Source organism: Leucopleurus acutus, assembly GCF_964270905.1.
Source record: "Leucopleurus acutus genome assembly, chromosome: 16".
Taxonomy (NCBI): domain Eukaryota; kingdom Metazoa; phylum Chordata; class Mammalia; order Artiodactyla; family Delphinidae; genus Leucopleurus; species Leucopleurus acutus.
Genome location: NC_139158.1, coordinates 51,561,107 through 51,579,342, shown reverse-complemented (window position 1 = coordinate 51,579,342; position 18,236 = coordinate 51,561,107). Strand labels below are relative to the sequence as shown.

Below are 18,236 nucleotides of genomic sequence, written 5' to 3'. Positions count from 1 at the left end.
AGATGTTTATAAGTGTGGAGACAGAGCTCAAGTAGGGATTTCCATTTTATTGGTCATTGGCAGCAAACTGGAATATGGAAAGGGAACAGAAAAGGGAGAGAAAAGGAAATGCGAATGCACTTTTAATGACTTTGGTTATTAGGAGTGGACTTGGTAACCATATGGCAAGGCGTCATCCACCAGATTTTCCTTCTGTTTAAGTTGGATCTCTGTTATTGAGGCAGGCATCTCAATGGCCTTTGGACTGATTGGAAATTTAAACATTTTGCCTGAGTCTCATTTAATATTTCCTTGAGGCATGACCAGGAAATATACCATGTCTGATAATAATAAGAATAATATACCATCTAGGATTTTTGTATGTGAAGTATTTTCAAGATGCTGTGCTCAGCACTTTATATTTATTACCTCATCTTATACTCTCTACCCTATAAGATAAATTCTAAGTCCCCATTGTGCATATGTGGAAGTTAAGATCAGGGAGGTGAAGCCATGTAACTAATGCCCCAGCATTAGAGGGTAGCAGAGCCAATATTTGAACCCAAATTGTCTTGACTCTGGAACCCATACTTTTATTGCATTATTCTGTGAAGGGTATTGGATGCTTCAGTAAGTAAACAAGTTCCCGCATTGCGTCAAAGGCAGTGGCAGCACGTGGGACAGTATGTAAATCTCCATCTAGTTTGGACAGTGTCAATATACTGGTTACCTGGACAGCTGCTAAGGAAGGTTGCTCCTTGGTTCTTTAGAACTTAACCTATATAACACTGAGCAGAATTGTCTGCTGGTTCCCTATCTAAACCTTCGAGTTCAGACTGTCTCAGTTCTATTAACAGGCCTATCTGCTTAATCGGAAAAGTGGCAAAGATGGTGTCTTAGTCAGTTTGGGCTGCTATGACACATTACCATAGACTAGGTGGCTTAAACAACAGTTTCTTTCTTACAGTACTGGAGGCTGGAAGTCCAAGGTCAGGGTGCACCAGATTCAGTGTCTGATGAGGGGCCCCTTCCTGGTTTACAGACAGCCTCCTTCTTACTGCTCCTTACATGGTGTGGAGAGCTTTCATCTCTTTCCTGTATCTTCTTATAAGGGCACTAATCCCATTCATGAAAGCTCCACCCTCATGACCTTACCACTTCCCAAAGGCACCCCCTCCAAACACACTGGGGATTAGGGCTTCCACATATGAATTCAGAGTGGGGAGGGATACAAATATTCAGTCAATAGCAAGTGAAAAATTATTTTTGCATGAGAGAATTTAGAGGTAGCTTTGATAGCTCTTCCCCTCTGATGGCACTGAACTTTATTCCTTCCATTTTCTTCACACTTATTGGTGAGGAAATATTAGTATTTAGTAACAAATAAATCCTATATGGCAGAATAGAATCCAAGTTGACTTCATTTGCAGAAACAACTTCAAGCTTCTTGGAGCCCCACATTCTAATATAACCAAAACTTAAAAGGAGATTTTAAATCTCCCTAAATCCTACCATCTAAATTTGTGTGGACTTTCGTAACAGCTTTAGTGTACATTTTTTGGAGGAAGCCTTCAAAATGCCTTCAGTCAAGTAACAGAGCCAAATTGCACAGTAAAATATACAGTGCTTGCCTGTTGCTTTTCAGAATGCTTTTTGAAAGCATTTCTTAGCAGGCAAATGCATTTCATGGCTTGTTTTCCATATCCTCATGTACTTCAGAAGTTAAAGTCACAAATGTATGATTATAAGCTTATGATGAATTCCTTCTCCCACATTAAATACACAGGGGGCCCACTTTTCTATTCAACCTGCTTTGGCAGTATAATTTATGAACTCTGAATTCCATAATCTTTTTATATAGAACTACCACTACTAATAAGGCTGACATTTATTTAATGTCACTTTTGTGGTACACATTGTATATACATTCTTAAATTCTCACAATATCCCTGAAACCCAAATGGTACTGTCCACATTTTAGACATGAATAAAATGAAATTCAGAGAAGTGCCTAGAGCAATATAACTCATTCATGCTGGTTATAATTAAAGTGCTTTTCATCTATTTGAACTGTCCAAAGGCTTTGCAAATAATTATTTTCAAACAGTTAGACCTTTCTCTCTATAAAGTTTCTGTAACTTTTCAGTCTATAGTACTTCCTTAATTCTTTCCACTGCCTCATCTGAGCCAACTTTTAAGATTAAGGGTATATTGGAATATTTACTTGCCCAATATATACTGAGGTCTACTCAACTAATGCACTTGTCTTTAAAGCGGAAAAAAAGAAACACTGGTGAAGGAGGTGAGAGGATGTGGTGAATCTATTACCACCAGACCCACTTAGTGCCTGATCCCATTTGATCTTATTTATCCTAACACTAGTTTTTCTATCTGTCAATAATTTTCAAAAGGTAAAACTAGCTAATATATACATAAGCATTTATTATTTGGTATTCTTATAACAATTATATAAAGGAGTATTATAATTATATTAACTTGTATCAGTTAGCTTTTGCTGAGTAACAAACTATCCCCAAATGTAGTGACTAAAAACAGCCACTGTTTATTTAGCCCACAATTTTGTAGCTCAGCTGGATGATGTTCCTGGTCTCATCTGGGTTCCCTTGTACATCTGCTGTCACTACCAGTTTGGCAGATGGTGGGCAGATGTGGGGGGCTGGCTGACTTTGGAAGGCCTCTGCTTTCTGTGGTCTCTCATCTTCAGCAGTAGTCCAGGCTTGTTCACATGGTAGGGGTCCCAAGAGACCAAGCCTCAGCTCAGAACTGGCACAGCATCACTTCCACCTCCATCTCTTGGCTACAGCAGGTCACAAGGCTGTCCCAGGTTCAAGGGATGAGGACTCTACTTCTTGGCAGGAGGAACCACAAAGTCAGGTTGCAAAGAGGATTGGATACAGAAAGAGAAATCACTGTAGCCCTTTTTGCAAACAGTCTACCAACCATTTGCCAGATGAGATAATTTACACTTAAAAGAAACACACCTTGACTAAATCACCTAGCTTTTAAATGGTGGAGCCAAGCTTTGGACCAAATTCTATCAGACTCCAGAACTCAAGCTCTTCATCACTGTATTGGGTTGCCTCTGAGTTTTCCCACATTAGTTTTTATTTCCACACATCTTGATGGTCTTAGTGAAAGGTTTTTAAGAGCAGTCATGAGTCTACAGGGTACAGATATCTTGGCATCCTTTGGGACTGCTTTTTCAACACATCATCCTTGGGCCAAGAACTGGAGACTTCATAGAACTGCATATTCTTGTGCCCACTGGAGACTTTGTTATCATCTCCAAGGAGAAATCTAGGAAATACATTTTAAATAAGCTCCTCTCCTATGCACACTAAATTTTGAAAACTGTTTCTTTAGGAATATTATTTAGCACTCTTTACTGTTCCTCAGTGAAAACCCCACCAAAGGCCTGTAAGATACAGAACAGGCCTCCCTCAAAAATGGGTTTTGCCCTGTTGTCAAGCAATAGTAAGGATTAACTACCCCAGCCTTTCTGTGAAACAATATTTATATAACCCTTTCTAACAGTTACAGTGCTACCTAACTATGGCCACTAATTCAGTCTTTTTCTGAAACACCATGTAGGCAAAAAAAAAAAGCAATAACAAAAACTGAATGCATCCCTTGGACCACCAGTTTGCAGCATCATCACTAGATGAGTCAAATAAAATGCCTGAGAATCTGATTAAAATTTGGCATTTCAGTAAAACTGCTAATGGAAAATATGCTCTTTGCTATGCAAGCAGTTTTGCTGATAATAAACACCAAGACTACTGTTAAACTCATCAAATGTAATTCGTGGTAAGTAGTCAGTAACAGACCTACAACTCTGTCATGAAGTAGAAATGGGCAGAGACACAGCAACCACCCACAAAGGCAGCTTACTGGTAATCTCAGAGGTGTGTGCTGAGCAAACGCGATTTACTCAGATGTTTCAGTATCATCTGTGGCATGAGAATTTATGTCCAGAGTCACATCAGCCACAAGAATGAATTGCAGCAGAAGTTTTTCCCAGAAGAAGCTGAATTTACTCTTAATGTTTTTTTTTTCCACTGAGCAAATAGATATACTGTAGCTTTTGAGGTTACTATTGATTTTTTTTTTCCTTTAGCAGTTGATGGTGGTAGACAGTTCTTTTTTTTTTATTGGAGTATAGTTGATTTACAATGTTGTGTTAGTTTCAGGTGTACAGCAAAGTGAATCAATTAAACATATACATGTATAGAGCAAGTACTCTTAACTTTGATAGAAACATATACAAATCCTGCTAAAAGCCATACATTAATTTCCCCAAAATGTTCCAATTAAGATAGACTTTTAAGTCAACATATTTAAGTTTGGTACTCTTGACCTGAAAGAGTGAAAAAGGACTTATCTCTTCCATAGAGTCTCATGACTCAGTTAAGGACCAAAAGAATAAAATCAATGACAGTTTTTTTTTTGTTTTTTGTTTTTAGTATAAATAGGCTTAGAGATAATTTCCTGGCTCCTCTAGTTTGTACAATAGGAAGCTGAAGCTTGAGCCCACTGCCACGCTTATCACGTGAGGATCAGTAATTAGGTCCCCATTTCTTTGTGAAAGGGGAAGTGTTGTCTGGGAACCAGATTATCCCAAAACTTCAATACCTTCTACCTACCACGCAGGGATAGTTTTGAGCACAGAGAGAAACACAAGAGATAATTTTTCAAGGTGAGCTTTCTTGTTATGTGTATTCATTGTAATCATTTTAATTCAATATGCTTCTAATTTTTTTAAATTCTATATATATTAGGTAACTTGCAGCTCATAACCATGAATTAGGTTGGGCAAACAAGGTCCTGTTCAGTTTTCTAATAAAGAAATTGAATCCTGGAAAGATTTATGTTTGTTACACAAGGCCACTAGGATGAGCTGGGACCAGAATCCAAGTCCTCTTACTGCTTTTCCATGCTAATTTTTTTAATTCATGCAACAAATATTTACTGAATCTACTTTGTACCAAGCATTGGGCCGTGTAGTGGTGAAAAAAAGAGGTTTTCCCTGCCCTTGTAGAGCATATCTTATATACTTGAAGCCATCATGAATGCCTTTATGGTACAAACACCCTCATTCCTCATATCTTAATTGGGTTAATTAAGGTTCACCAGAATACTTCCTTAAGCAATAGTCTATGTCAGCTTACTTCCAATCCTCAGAGCCTCTTTTATTTTCCTTTTCTTGTGCTGCACTAGAATATTTAAAGAAACAATCTTCTCCACCCTCCTTTCAATGATATTTGCAAGAGACATAGGAATGTGGCACCTCTGAAATGTTTTATTCTAGACTTGCACAGAGCCCCTTATTTGCCCAGGAAAATTAATGCATGTGCCAGACAGGCATGATGATTACTAAATCTTAGAAGGAAGACTAGTAGTAGGGTGATTTAGTGGGGTTTTTTTCCCCATGACAATGCAAGAGTAGCTAAATCCATTTAAATAAGGATACATCAACGTGTCAATCTATTCCTGTGGCAGTAGGTTAAGCTTGGAGGAAAAGTTTATTGATTTAACTTCTCAGGCTGTTCTCCCTTCTCCCAGGTCACTCTCTGCATGTTTTCATGAGTACTGAATAATATAAGTAGGTTTGTATGTAATTGTATTTCGAATAAGGTATAACAGGCATTTGAAATATGATTTCTCTTATATTTAATCCTAACAACCCTATGAAGTAGGCAACAATCTCCCAATTATAAAGATTGAAGAAGGTATCACTCTCCCAATTATAAAGATGAACAGACTGAGAGGGTAAGTAGCTTGTCCTAAGACCTGAGACTGTCCATGTCCTTAACCCAATGCAGAACCCCTAGTTTATAACACAAAAGGGCACAGATATTGGTAACAGGACTGGATTTATGAGGTGTTCCAGGTTACCACAAATTAAGCAGGACGTTGTTACCTATAATTCCCTAACCCCAAATCCAGAGGAAGGTAACATCACCTCGGAGCACTCATTGTCCCTGTTATCAGGTCCTATTCCTAGAACCTTCCTGCCTAGCACCACCTTCCTCCATGCCTTCTCCCAGAGGCATTTATTCACTGGACAGGAATGCTGAGACCATATGCACCAATGCATTTCTGAAGAATTTATATATAAATGAACTGTAAATCAAGTCCTGTGTTAACCTGCTAACAGTATTGGGAAATTAAGAAAATCTTGGGAAAGTTCAAAATCCCTCCCCCATTTATATTTTATGAAATCTTTTAAGATATCCATGAATTAGGTTAAAGGTGAGCCTACCTTAGGAAGAAAATTAATTTTAAATAATTAAGTCACTCACTTTTGTTACTCACTTAAAAAAATAAGCAAAAGGAAACATGACCATGAGGGTAGTTATATAACCTGAGCAAAGTCTATCCATTCCAAACTTTAGTATCATCTCATTTCTCTAAGTCTCTCGAGAGTAAGACTAGGATATAACATCAAGCATCATCTTAGAGTGGATATTACTGATTGAACTGTTTTCCTCTATGATTAGGGGCTGATCAGCTAAAGAAATCTGATTTCAGTTAAGTCCCTGGCTGTGACCAAATTATCAGGAAGAAATAATGTTTATAAAGAAATACTTATTTTCAAAGCATTGCAGCCCCATTTTCAGTGATTGAAGGAAGCATGTGGAGAAATATTTTAACTATCTGTAAAGCTGAAGGCCAGGGTTCCTCAACATTCTGTCATCCTTGTGAGTGCATCTAGATTAGGAAGCTGGCAAAAATATCAATTGATGGGGATTCAAAATGAGCTGATATTGACAACCACAGTGGAGGTTCTCACTGTGTAATGATGGTATTCAAGACCTTCCAAAAAGTGTCCGGTGTTTAGAAGCCATGCCACATAATGAATAGTTATATTCAGCATGTAAAAGAGAATAAATATGGTAGCTGAACTTGGGTTTTTGGGACTAGGTTGTAGAAGGGGCAGTGGACTCATTAGATGACTCAGCAGAACAAAGATGGATGGGTGGCAGTTCTATGGAGACATCTATGTGCAGAAGAAAGAACTTTGGGATGATTGGTGTTGCCCAGCAGTGGGCAGGGCTGCCTTTTGATGTGGGCATGTTCAATGGACTGAGACTGGAAACCCACTTGTTGGAGAGACCTTATGGGAATACAAGAAACTCGGGTCGAGTGGGAGATTGGAAGTCTTTCCAGCTCCCAGACTCAGTTACTCCTTGATTTTCAAACCAAGACTCTGAAAGAGCTGTTGAAAATTATGCCAGCCCAACATGGGATAAAGCTTATCAGCTACACTACAGGTCTAACTCGTCACTACAAATTCTTCTCGTTCAGGAGCACAGTACCATGCAGAAGCTACATTGCACACAAGTTGACAAAATTGTGGCGCAGTATGACAAGGAGAAGTCAACTCATGAGAAAATCCTAGAGAAGGCAATGAAGAAGAAGGGGTAAATGCTGTTTATGTCCTTCTGGAGGCTGTTTGCCTTTTTATGTTTTGTCTTTTCCCACAGTTCAACTGCCTGTTTAGGCCAAGGAAGAACTTAGTCTTAACTGTGTTTTCATCATTAACAATGATTCCTGGAAAATAAGCGACTCACTCAGCTGAAGGGAGTGACTGAAGTGGAAAAGAGGAGCTTTATTCAAGTTCTGCAGCTGTTGGTTAATGAAGTAATAACTGTGTCTTTCATGGTACCTTTAAGGTGAATGGGGGTCAAGCGGGAGAAGGAAGGACAAATTACAGTTGGAAAAATTCCAGAAATCATTTTGCATTGCTAGGTAATAAATAATAAGGTTGATACACTCAAGGAAAAAAAATGCAATTTTGATGTTTAATACTACAAGAATCCTTAGCTTATGCCAACAGATGAAACTGTTGAATAAAACCTATCACTGCATTTACCTTGAAAGATTTTATCTATTGATAGAATTAAGCTGGGGGAATGTTTCTGTGATGCTGTAAGCTCACTGAATAACAGAGCAGGAGGGAAACACACTCAGTGCCAGCCATGGAGAAGTGATAAGTTGGATGTTTCGAATGTGCCTCTCAGAGACGCTCTCTATTAATAATATGATGAAGCACTCTGACTTAGGCCATAATAAATCAGAGCATATATGCTGAAGGCAGAAGCTCAGGGTCTATTCTGGTTTCAGCAATGATATGGATATTCCAAAAGGAAAAATTAATCACTGAAATAAGCAGTAATAGTTGCTGGGCAATTGCCTAGTATATATTTCCTACTCACAATAGAGGAAGAAGCAAAAATTACCCTGCACTGCCAAGAAATGCTATTTTTCTCCCTTGCTGGCATGTGTCAAAGACAAAAATCTGGCTTTACAAAAGTGGAAGAATTGAAAACTCGCTTCAAGGCTGAGGTCCTATTTTTCAGTTCTCATCCTAAATAGTGTATTATTGAATAAATAAAAAATAGCTTGTAGAAAAGCAGGAACCAAAATGGAAACTCTGACAACAAACCTTTAACAATGAAATAATTGTTAGGTCTGAAATGTCTCTTTGTGTAGTAGTTGAATTGAGTAATCACAATACAGATATTTTGTAAGGTGTGCATCTATTACTGGAAGAACCGAGGCTGCCCAGTGAGCCATGGCGTCTCATGTTTGATGAACAAATTGTCTTCATTGGAAGGCTTTGGAGCAAAGGTTCCTGGGAGAGGAAAGATATCTAATGCCTGGCATGCATTTGTGGTTTTCCATTTTCAGGGGAAGTAATTGTCTCGAAATGAAGAAAGAAACAGAAATTAAAATTCAGACGCTGACATCAGATCACAAATCTAAGGTAAGAAAATACCTATTTTTACAGCAGCAACTGCAGAAGATACTGTGTAATTTTTTAGAAGCTGCACCCAGTTTAAATCAGAAATAACAGTAGCCTGGGGCTGGTCTGGGCTCACTGGCTTGGAGAAGAGCCATTTCATGGAACACCTTTTCCTTAATTTGTAAACATATGCTCACAATATCTATGTTGTCTGCCTCAGAGGCATCAAGGGAAACAACTAAAAGGAAATAGTGTATAAAATACAGAATATGATTCCCTATAGAAGTAACATTGATCATAGGACAGAAAACCACCCACCTTGAGGGTTCAGTAGCTCTTTGATACTTATTCTGTCCTAACTTTGCTGTGGAATTTTGAGATGGGAAAAAATCCAGAGCTGAGATTCTAGGAGATGAGCCTAATTACTTGGATTCCCCCAAAGACGCAAGAAAATAGTTTAGGGGACATTAATTAAGATTATGGACATTTTGGAGAGCTGAGCACCAAGGTGCCATCAAGAACATAAATAATTATAATTATAATAATTATAAAAGAAAAGAAACTGTGAAAGAAAATTTCCAACTGTAGCTTTTGGTCAAACCAGCCAGCCTCCGTATGTCTACATGCAGCTCTGTCATCCAGCCAGCGACCCTGCCACATACCTGGGCCAACCAGGCATCCAAGCTGAAGTTCTCTTTGGTGCTGTGTATTTTGTGTCCACTCTGCCATGCAGTCTGTAGAGGCAGTAAGCTGTGTATCTTTAAGAGTTGTTCCCCACTCTCTCTTTCTCTCTTCTTAACTGGAATATGTGAGAATTAACAACTATGCAACATGCCATGATTTTTAAATGCTTTGCATAAATAGGAAAGCAGAAACGTTGGCCACCGTATCAATTTGCTTTTGCTGCGTGAAACACCATGCCGAAATATAGTGGCATAAGACAGCTACCGTGTATTAGCTCACAGTTCAGTGGGTTAAAATTTGGGCTATACTCCACTGGACAGTTCTACTGATTTTGGCTGGGCTCATGTGTGTGTCAACAGTCAGCTGGGATTGATAGCCTCACTCAGCTCTCTGGTGGGTAGCTGACTGCTGGTTGTTTTTTTCCTACATGACCTCTCATCCTCCAGCAGGCTAGCACAGGCTTTACCACAGGTTAGCCTCAGGGTTCCAGGCATAGAAAAAGGATAAGTACTTTCCAAGCTTCTGCTTGTATCACATTTGCTACTGTCTTGTGGCTAAAGCAAGTCACAGGTCAGCCAGATTCAAGGAGGTGGAGAAAGAGAATCTAGCTATTGATGAGCTGTAAAGCCACAGTGTGAAGAGCATGGATACTCTTTGCAGGAGAAGACTTTCTACCCCAGCATCTGTTCAAATGACACAATAAGTCATGATCCAGGAATAAGAGAACACAGCTCTCTATTCAGATCTGTGGCCTTGTGGAAGTGAACCTGGAAAAATATAAGGTGATGAAGAGAATTCTGATAGAATTGGTAAAGGAGCCCAAAGCCCAGACAAACCAGAGTGTGGGCGAGTTAGGCAGCTGAAATAACGAGTCATGATTAAGTATTTAGAGCCAAAGTGATTGCTCTATTTTAATAAGCAACGACTTCCTGATTCCCACTGATTAGTACATATTTTTGCAGGTTATATGGGTATCTACTGATTGACCAAGTAAATTGGTGGGAGGGATCTGAAATGCATGGCTAATACTGTGCTTTCAGTTCCTACCTGACCTGTGAGAATTTTAAGTGGCACCACCCCCTTTTCCCCACGCAGGTCAAGGAGATCGTGGCGCAGCACACAAAAGAGTGGTCAGACATGATCAACACTCACAGTGCAGAGGAGCAGGAGATCCGGGATCTGCACCTCAGCCAGCAGTGCGAGCTACTCAGAAAGCTCCTGATCAACGCCCACGAGCAGCAGACCCTGCAGCTGAAACTGTCCCATGACAGGTGGGAGAGTTAGCTCCAGAAGACACTCCCAATTTTTACAAAAGACTAGTTTTGTGGGGTGTGTGTGTGTGTGTGTGTGTGTGTGTGTGTATGCACCTGTCAAGGTAGTAAGGAAAATCAACTTGACATACAACATTGAGCTTTTACATATATCCTATTGTACAGTTGACGTGAGCAAGAGGAACTATGAGAAATGGCCTCTGCCATCAAAGGGCTTCCAAGTGTTGGCAAGATCTCACACTCCCATGACAAATTAAGTCACGTTACAAGTAGCATATGATACATACTAAAACGTGTCACAGGCTCTACCGCCTCCAAGTGGTCCCAGATGCTTCATAGAATGATAAGGCTGGAGGTGGCCTTTGAAAAATGATCTGGAGCCTCTTAGAAGAGAAGACATAGAAGAAGATAAAGACCAAGCAGTTGAGCTCCTAGAGGGATTGGTTCTGATCACTCAGAGGTACCTGAGGAAAGACCCTTGTTTCCACTGTCTGGACTTCTATGAATTCTAGAAAAGCAGGCCTGATCAAGAAACAGCAAAAAGTATCTGTTTATTTTGGTCTCACCCCATTTCAGCAAATTGCATACTGAAGATGATGAGCTGGACTTTTTCCCAGGGCAGAAGAGTGTTTAGGTCAGTTATGTCTTTTTATCACAGCTTTGTTGCAGCTCGCCTGCACCTTCCTTAGTGCCAACTGTATGCCAAAGTTATGGTCTGTTGATACACACAAAAAAGTAGAAAACAGAAGCATTTTACAAACAAATCAAAAAGAAACTTTTAAAATCTAACTGCATGAATTATCTAGGCACATTCTCAGATTTCCAACTTTATTTTGGAGTGATATACAGCCATAAGGACATGAAGTATTTTTGCCATAGTTTCTGATTCTCACATGAATCAACTAAATGAGGTATACTATGCTGAGTTTCCTGTGGGCTAAGTTTCCAGACCCTATCCATTTTCAAGTATTCTATTTATTTGTATAGGATTAAAAGTTGTCTTTTTTTCCCTTAGAAATGCTCTTGATTTAGTACACAGAAAGGTCTGTTCATTATCCTCCCTTTGACCATTGCTACAATACCAGATTTTAGGTTTCCACCCTTATTCAAAGATACTTCAAAGAATAAGGTACTCTATTCTAATTTTTTTTCTTTTGAAGTTGAATATAGGGAAAAAATTAGCCCACAACAGCAGGCATTGTCTAAAAAAAAAAGTGAATGAATTCTTGCATGACACAGGAAGTCATTTGAAGGAACCATAACCTTAATACTAACTTACCTTAAAAAGTAGATTGATGACAGGGGTATTTTTCAAAAAAACAGCAGCATCAAAGGTTTTTCTCAAGCATCCTGTAGTTGTGTTTCTTTGTCACCATCACAGCTGTCGCTCTCGGTTAAAAAATCTTGCCTTCTTAAGATTCAGCAGCATTATTTGGTTATAGATAGGTGCTTGTTGAGTGAAAGAAGAGATGGTCAATTTAATAACAAGTTATGAAAAATTTTGAGAGCCATTTTCTTGGGCCCAGGAGTTTCTATACATATTCCAGCCCCTGTGGCCCTAAGGTCTCTGACTGAAGAACTCTCTGTTTCAGCTTTGTCCATCCCTTTCCCTGAAGTACAAACACTACTTAAACAACCTCACTCCTTGGTCCCTCATTTCCAGGCAGTGCTTCAAGGAGATTGCCACAGGTTCCAGGGAAGATTCTTTGTTAATAATATTCATTTTAGTATTCTAAATTGTATGCTTTTAATGAACTCTTCAATAATATAAAGATATGAGTTTTTGTGGTACACACACGCATTCACACACACAGTGATCAGTCACATCCTTTTTCCCCCCTATTTCCTATGCTTATTTGAAACCATTTCGTCCCCTTCCTTCCCTTGGGCTGTCAGAAAACAGGATGGTCACTTGTGAGTGTTAGAACATCCTTTCTCTTCCAAGCCATCTGATCCCAAAAAACATGGGGCAAAGCTGGAATATCCTTGTATTTTACTGACCATAAGTGGTTGTCCTTGTGCATTCTTTGATTACTCTCATGCTGTATTCACTATTTACTTTTTTTTTAAATTGTATATAGGTTGGTAAACATGATTGCCTGAGATATTTGTATATAATTTAGGATTTGTAGCTTTTATTATTCAGAATTCTTATGGCATGTTAATGACAGTGTCCTACTCTGGGCAACTGAATATGATCATTGTGTGGTTAGGATTAGCTTAGACACACATAATGTCGCTTCTTCCCAGCCCACCACTGTTACTTCACAGTGACCCACTGCCCCCAGGAGAAGCATCCTCGTGGATCGGGGCTCCTGCCCTCCTTTCCACAGAGTACAAAACAACTTGATGAGCCCAATAGTGAAATAAAAAGTGAACCTAGTCCCGTTGTTACATGTGGAATGTGTTTTCTGTTTACGTTTTCATTTTTTTTATTAGAGTTAAATATCCATAACATGAAATTTACAATTTAACCATTTTTAAAATGTGTGGCATGAAGTATATTCACACTGTTGTGCAACCATCACCACCATCCAACTCCAGAACATTTTCATCTTCCCCAGCTGAAGCTCTATACCCACTAAACACTAGCTCTCCACTCCCCGAATTTATTTTTCTTCTTTCCAGTTTTATTGAGATGTAATTGACATACAGCACTGTATGGTTTCAGGTGTACAGCATAGTGCTTTGGCTTTACATACATCATGAAACGATTACCACAGAAAGTTAGTGAACATTCATCATCTCATATAGATATAAAAGAAAAGAAAAAGAAAAAAATGTTTTCCTTGTGATGGGAACTCTTAGGGTTTACTCTCTGAACAACTTTCATATATAACGTACAGCAGTGTTCATTATATTTATCATGTTGTACGTTACATCCCTAGGACTTATTAATCTCATAACTGGAAGTTGTTACCTTTTAACCACCTTCCTCCAATTCCCCCTCCTCCCACCCCTGCCTCTGGTAACCAGAAATCTGATCTCTTTTTCTAGGAGTTTGGTTAGGTTTGTTTTTCGTTTTTTGTTTTTTGAAGTATAATTGATCTACAACACTATGTTAGTTCCTATGTTAGTACACAACATAGTGATTCAATATTTCTATACATTACAAAATGATCACCACCTGTTTGTTTATTTTTAATACATAGGGAAAGCAAGGAAATGCGAGCACACCAGGCTAAGATTTCTATGGAAAATAGCAAAGCCATCAGCCAAGATAAATCTATCAAGAATAAAGCAGAACGGGAAAGGTGAGTCAGAACGCTCACTGCTGGAATATAACATTGACTTGAAGACACAGACTCGACAATATTTCTGTGTGTATACACACACTCACATTTGAGATATAAACAAACCTATGAGTTCTGGTTGAGAATCCTGCTATTATAACTGCTAGAAGATGTAATATTATTGCTGTAAAACATCTTCTGATTGTTTACTACCACTAGTAAAACAGATTTACATTCAATATATGTGTGCTAATTTACAAACAAAATTATATAAAATATGGCAAGATATCCTTCCCACATCCCATTGGGTCATCCTGTAAGCATCTCATCTGCTCAGGTGTTAAGCCCATTCTGAATGGACTTACAGTCTATATAACAGCACGTAGGATGGTCTTCTTCTCTTGACTGGCCTCGTGCTGTCCTTGACACCAGGCGCCATCTCAAACCACCACCACCCCACACACAGGTTTTCTGGTTCATCCTTGTCTTAGAATGGGTTTCTAGAAACAAAGACAGGAATTTGTGTGCATATGATTTACCAAGGAAAGGATCTTCAGCTAAGGGGAGAGGAGGAAGCAGGAGTGGGCCAGGGCAGGGGCTAAGTAAGGATATGGTCTTGGCTAGAGTTCCTCTTCAGCCTGATCCCAAGCTCTGGATTGTAAACTCTACCATGATCTGTCCCTTTGAACCACAGGTGTCTGGCTTTTGTACTTCTATGTTAATCAGTCATTGGCCACATAGAGTTGGGGGAAGGTTTGTGTGACCTCCAGAAAAGATCCCAGGTGCAAGCCTTTTAGCCAAAGCTGGTAAAGGGGATCTGAGAGGACATCAGTAGTCATAGTACCCAAGAGAGGGAGTTAGCAGCACTTGGTTCCCAGTGATCCCAAAAAGCATCTTCACCTGTAATGCTCATGGCTGCCCTGAAAGCCTCTAAGAACACAGATGCTGGTTGCTCCAGAACTGAGAGCTAGGTTCACACAGCAGTGGTCAAGCACAGCAGGATTGCGTCTCTTGGAGAAATAGACTTGGATAGAATGTGTCTGCTGGCTGAGTTCACCACCCACACAAAGGCTGTGTTTTATGCTCAACAAAATTCAGAGCAAAGTGAAGATTACCTTTGGAGGTTAAAACGTGAGCATGAAGTTTAGGGCTTTACGTCATTCAGCTGTTGACCATAGGCTGAGCTGTTAGGAAACTTTGCAGCTCCAAGCAAAGTACCCCTGTTTCAATTCCACTGTCTACATGGTCTTTTGTGGACGCTTAGTTGATACCTGATGTTTCCTCCTTGTCTTGAACACAGCAGTAACTGCTGTCCAACTACTTCAATATCATTGATTTTTAAAACGCATCTCATTTATTAACCATAATTAAAGTTAAACTTGAAATAGGACAAAATATAAAGCATAATACCATCCAGTGCATTTTTGTGCTGAAGTTTTGTTGGATTAAATATGGTTTGGAATTAACTGGCCAGCAATAGGATTTGGAATTCCACAGTAATTTGACCTGGAAATGAATTGCCTTTTCAACACTTTGGCCAAGAAATTTCCCAGTAAACATGGAGTGTCATTTGTGGCTCTCTAGGGAGATTGTTACTCAATTTAATCAATGCTCATTTACACCATCATTTTGGGGTAGTTATCTGGCTCTTATTTATTTTAACAAAGTGCCACCCTCTGGACGTTATTCCCAGACAAGGAACTTTGCTTAATGGCCTTGTGTACATGGAAATGACATTGTCCACTTTAACTGAAAAACACAAAATATTCATGCCATGATAAAACCTCGTTAAACTGTTTTAGACTGTCCAAACTGAAATATGGAATTCAACATGATAAATGTGCTAATTATTAAATAGCTCTTTATCATACTTTTTCAATTATGTTGCAAAATGGACTTTAACCCAGTTGAGATCAAGTTATCTTAAATTATGAGTTACTGATAACTTAACCAGGAAAGTTTTTTATTTAATTTCCTTATTTTGACGTATTATACTTATTTATTATAACTCAGTATCCAGTGGTTAGGTGACTCTCAAACATCTACAAATGGCTGGTCTCTTAAAAAATAATTTCTCTATGCCAAATGGTTACCTTTTTAAACACATGCTGTGTGTATCCACCTTATCAAACTACTGAGAAATAAAATTAAAAATTTATAATCAGAGACCTAAGAAAGACATGCAGAAGCTGAAAAATACTTCTATTCTTGGGTCAAAGAAGACATTTCAACATAAATGACATGATATTTATAACTGAATGACAACATAAACACTGTTGATCAATGTGTCAGAGTTAGCTGAAGCACACAGGAAGAGAAATAATCAGCAAAATAAAGAGGCAACCTACCAAATGTGTGAAAATATTTGCAAACATATATCAGGTAAGGGATTAATATCCAAAATATATAAGCAAATCAATAAATCAATAGCAAAAAACAAATAATCTGATTTTAAAAGTGGGCAGTGGACCTGAATAGACATATTTCTAAAGAAGACATGCAAATGGCCAACAGTATATGAAAAGATGCTCAACACTATGAATCATCAGGGGATGCAAATCAAAACCACAATAAGATATCACCTCACATCTGTTAGAATGGCAGTTATCAAAAAGACAAGAGATAATAAGTGTTGGCAAGGATGTGGAGAAAAGGGAACCCTTGTGTACTCTTGGTGGGATTGTAAATTGGTGGTGCAACCACTGTGGAGAACAGTATGGAGAAGGTTCCTCAAAAAATTAAAAATAGAACTACCGTATGATCCAGCAATTCCATTTCTGGGTATATATCTGAAGGAAATGAAAACACTATCTTGAAGAGATGCCTACATCCCCATGTTCATCACAATATTATTTGCAATAGCCAAGACGTGGAAACAACCTAAGTGTCTATGAACAGATGAATGGTTAAAGAAAATTTGAGATGTCTATTCAATGAAATATTATTTAGCCATAAAAAGAAGGAAATCCTGCCATTTGGGACAACATGGATGAACTTTGAGAACATTATCCTAAGTGAACTAAATCAGACAGAGAAAAATACTATATATTTGTGGAGTCTATAAAAAAGCCAAATTCATAGAAACAGGGTGGCATGGTGATTACCAGGGGGTGACGGTAGGGGAGTCAATGAGGAGACATTGATTAAAAGATACAAACTTGCAAATATAAGTTTAATAAGTTTTAGGCATCTAATTTCAGCATGGTGACTGTAGCTCACACTGTATATTACTTGAAAGTTGCTAAGAGAGTAGATCTTTTTTTAACATCTTTATTGGAATATAATTGCTTTATATTGTTGTGTTAGTTGCTGCTGTATAACAAAGTGAATTAGCTATACGTATGCATATATCCCCTCCCTCTTGCGTCTCCCTCCCACCCTCTCTATCCCACCCCTCTAGGTGACCACAAAGCACCGAGCTGATCTCCCTGTGCTATGTGGCTGCTTCCCACTAGCTATCTATTTTACAGTTGGTAGTGTATATATGTCAGTGCTACTCTCTCACTTCCTCCCAGCTTACCCTTCCCCCTCCCCATGTTCTTCAACTCCATTCTCTATGTCTGTGTCTTTATTCCTTTCCTGCCACTAGATCTTAAAGTGATATTTACAGTGAAAATTATAGCCTAGATGCATATATTTTTTAAAGAAATGAAAATTAATAAGAAAATGCTCAAAGAGGACATAAAATTAGAAAAATAAACTGAACCCAAAGATGTCAGATGGGAAGAAGTCAAAATTTTAGAAGCAAAAAATATTAAAATAGAAAACAAAAAGCAGTGGAAGTAAAAAAGTGAAAAAAGCAAAAGCAAAAGCTTGTTATTTGAAAAAAAAATCAGTGAACCTCCAGCAAGACTGATAAAGAAGAAAGAGATACCACAAATTAGTAGTATTGGGGATGAAAAGGGAAATAACTACAAATACAGTAAATACTTTTGAAAACCAAGACTACTATAAACAATACTACTAATGAATTTGAAAACCTAGATGGAATGGACCATTGCTTAGAAAAACTAAAATATCCAAAACTGACTGTAAAAGAAAGAGAAGACCTGAATAGACCTATAACTATTGTAGAAATTCAATCAATTATACGTCTATTTAGTCATGAAAAACACTCCACCTCACCAATAATCAGGGGAAATGTGAGTTAAAACAACAGCATGATGCCATTTCAAAAAACTAGCAATTGACAGAAAAGGAAATGTCTGATAGTAACAAGAGTAGGCAAAGATATGGAGAAAGGGTAACACCCAGACACCATGGGTGGGAGTGCAAACTGGGACAGGTACTTTGGTGTAA

General features: G+C 38.5%; 1 protein-coding gene across 4 annotated transcripts in view; it reads left to right on the top strand.

The window, feature by feature from the left end:
* Positions 1–18,236, top strand: part of PLCB4 (phospholipase C beta 4) — a gene marked incomplete at both ends in the record, with an annotated part of 154,070 nt that overhangs the window by 128,742 nt on the left and 7,092 nt on the right. For all 4 annotated transcript variants that reach the window (XM_082856887.1, XM_082856886.1, XM_082856889.1 and 1 more), the window contains 4 exons: positions 7,309–7,424; positions 8,695–8,770; positions 10,529–10,704; positions 13,857–13,958. In XM_082856887.1, coding sequence (XP_082713013.1) covers positions 7,309–7,424; positions 8,695–8,770; positions 10,529–10,704; positions 13,857–13,958 — 470 coding nt within the window. The remainder of the gene's footprint in view (positions 1–7,308; positions 7,425–8,694; positions 8,771–10,528; positions 10,705–13,856; positions 13,959–18,236) is intronic.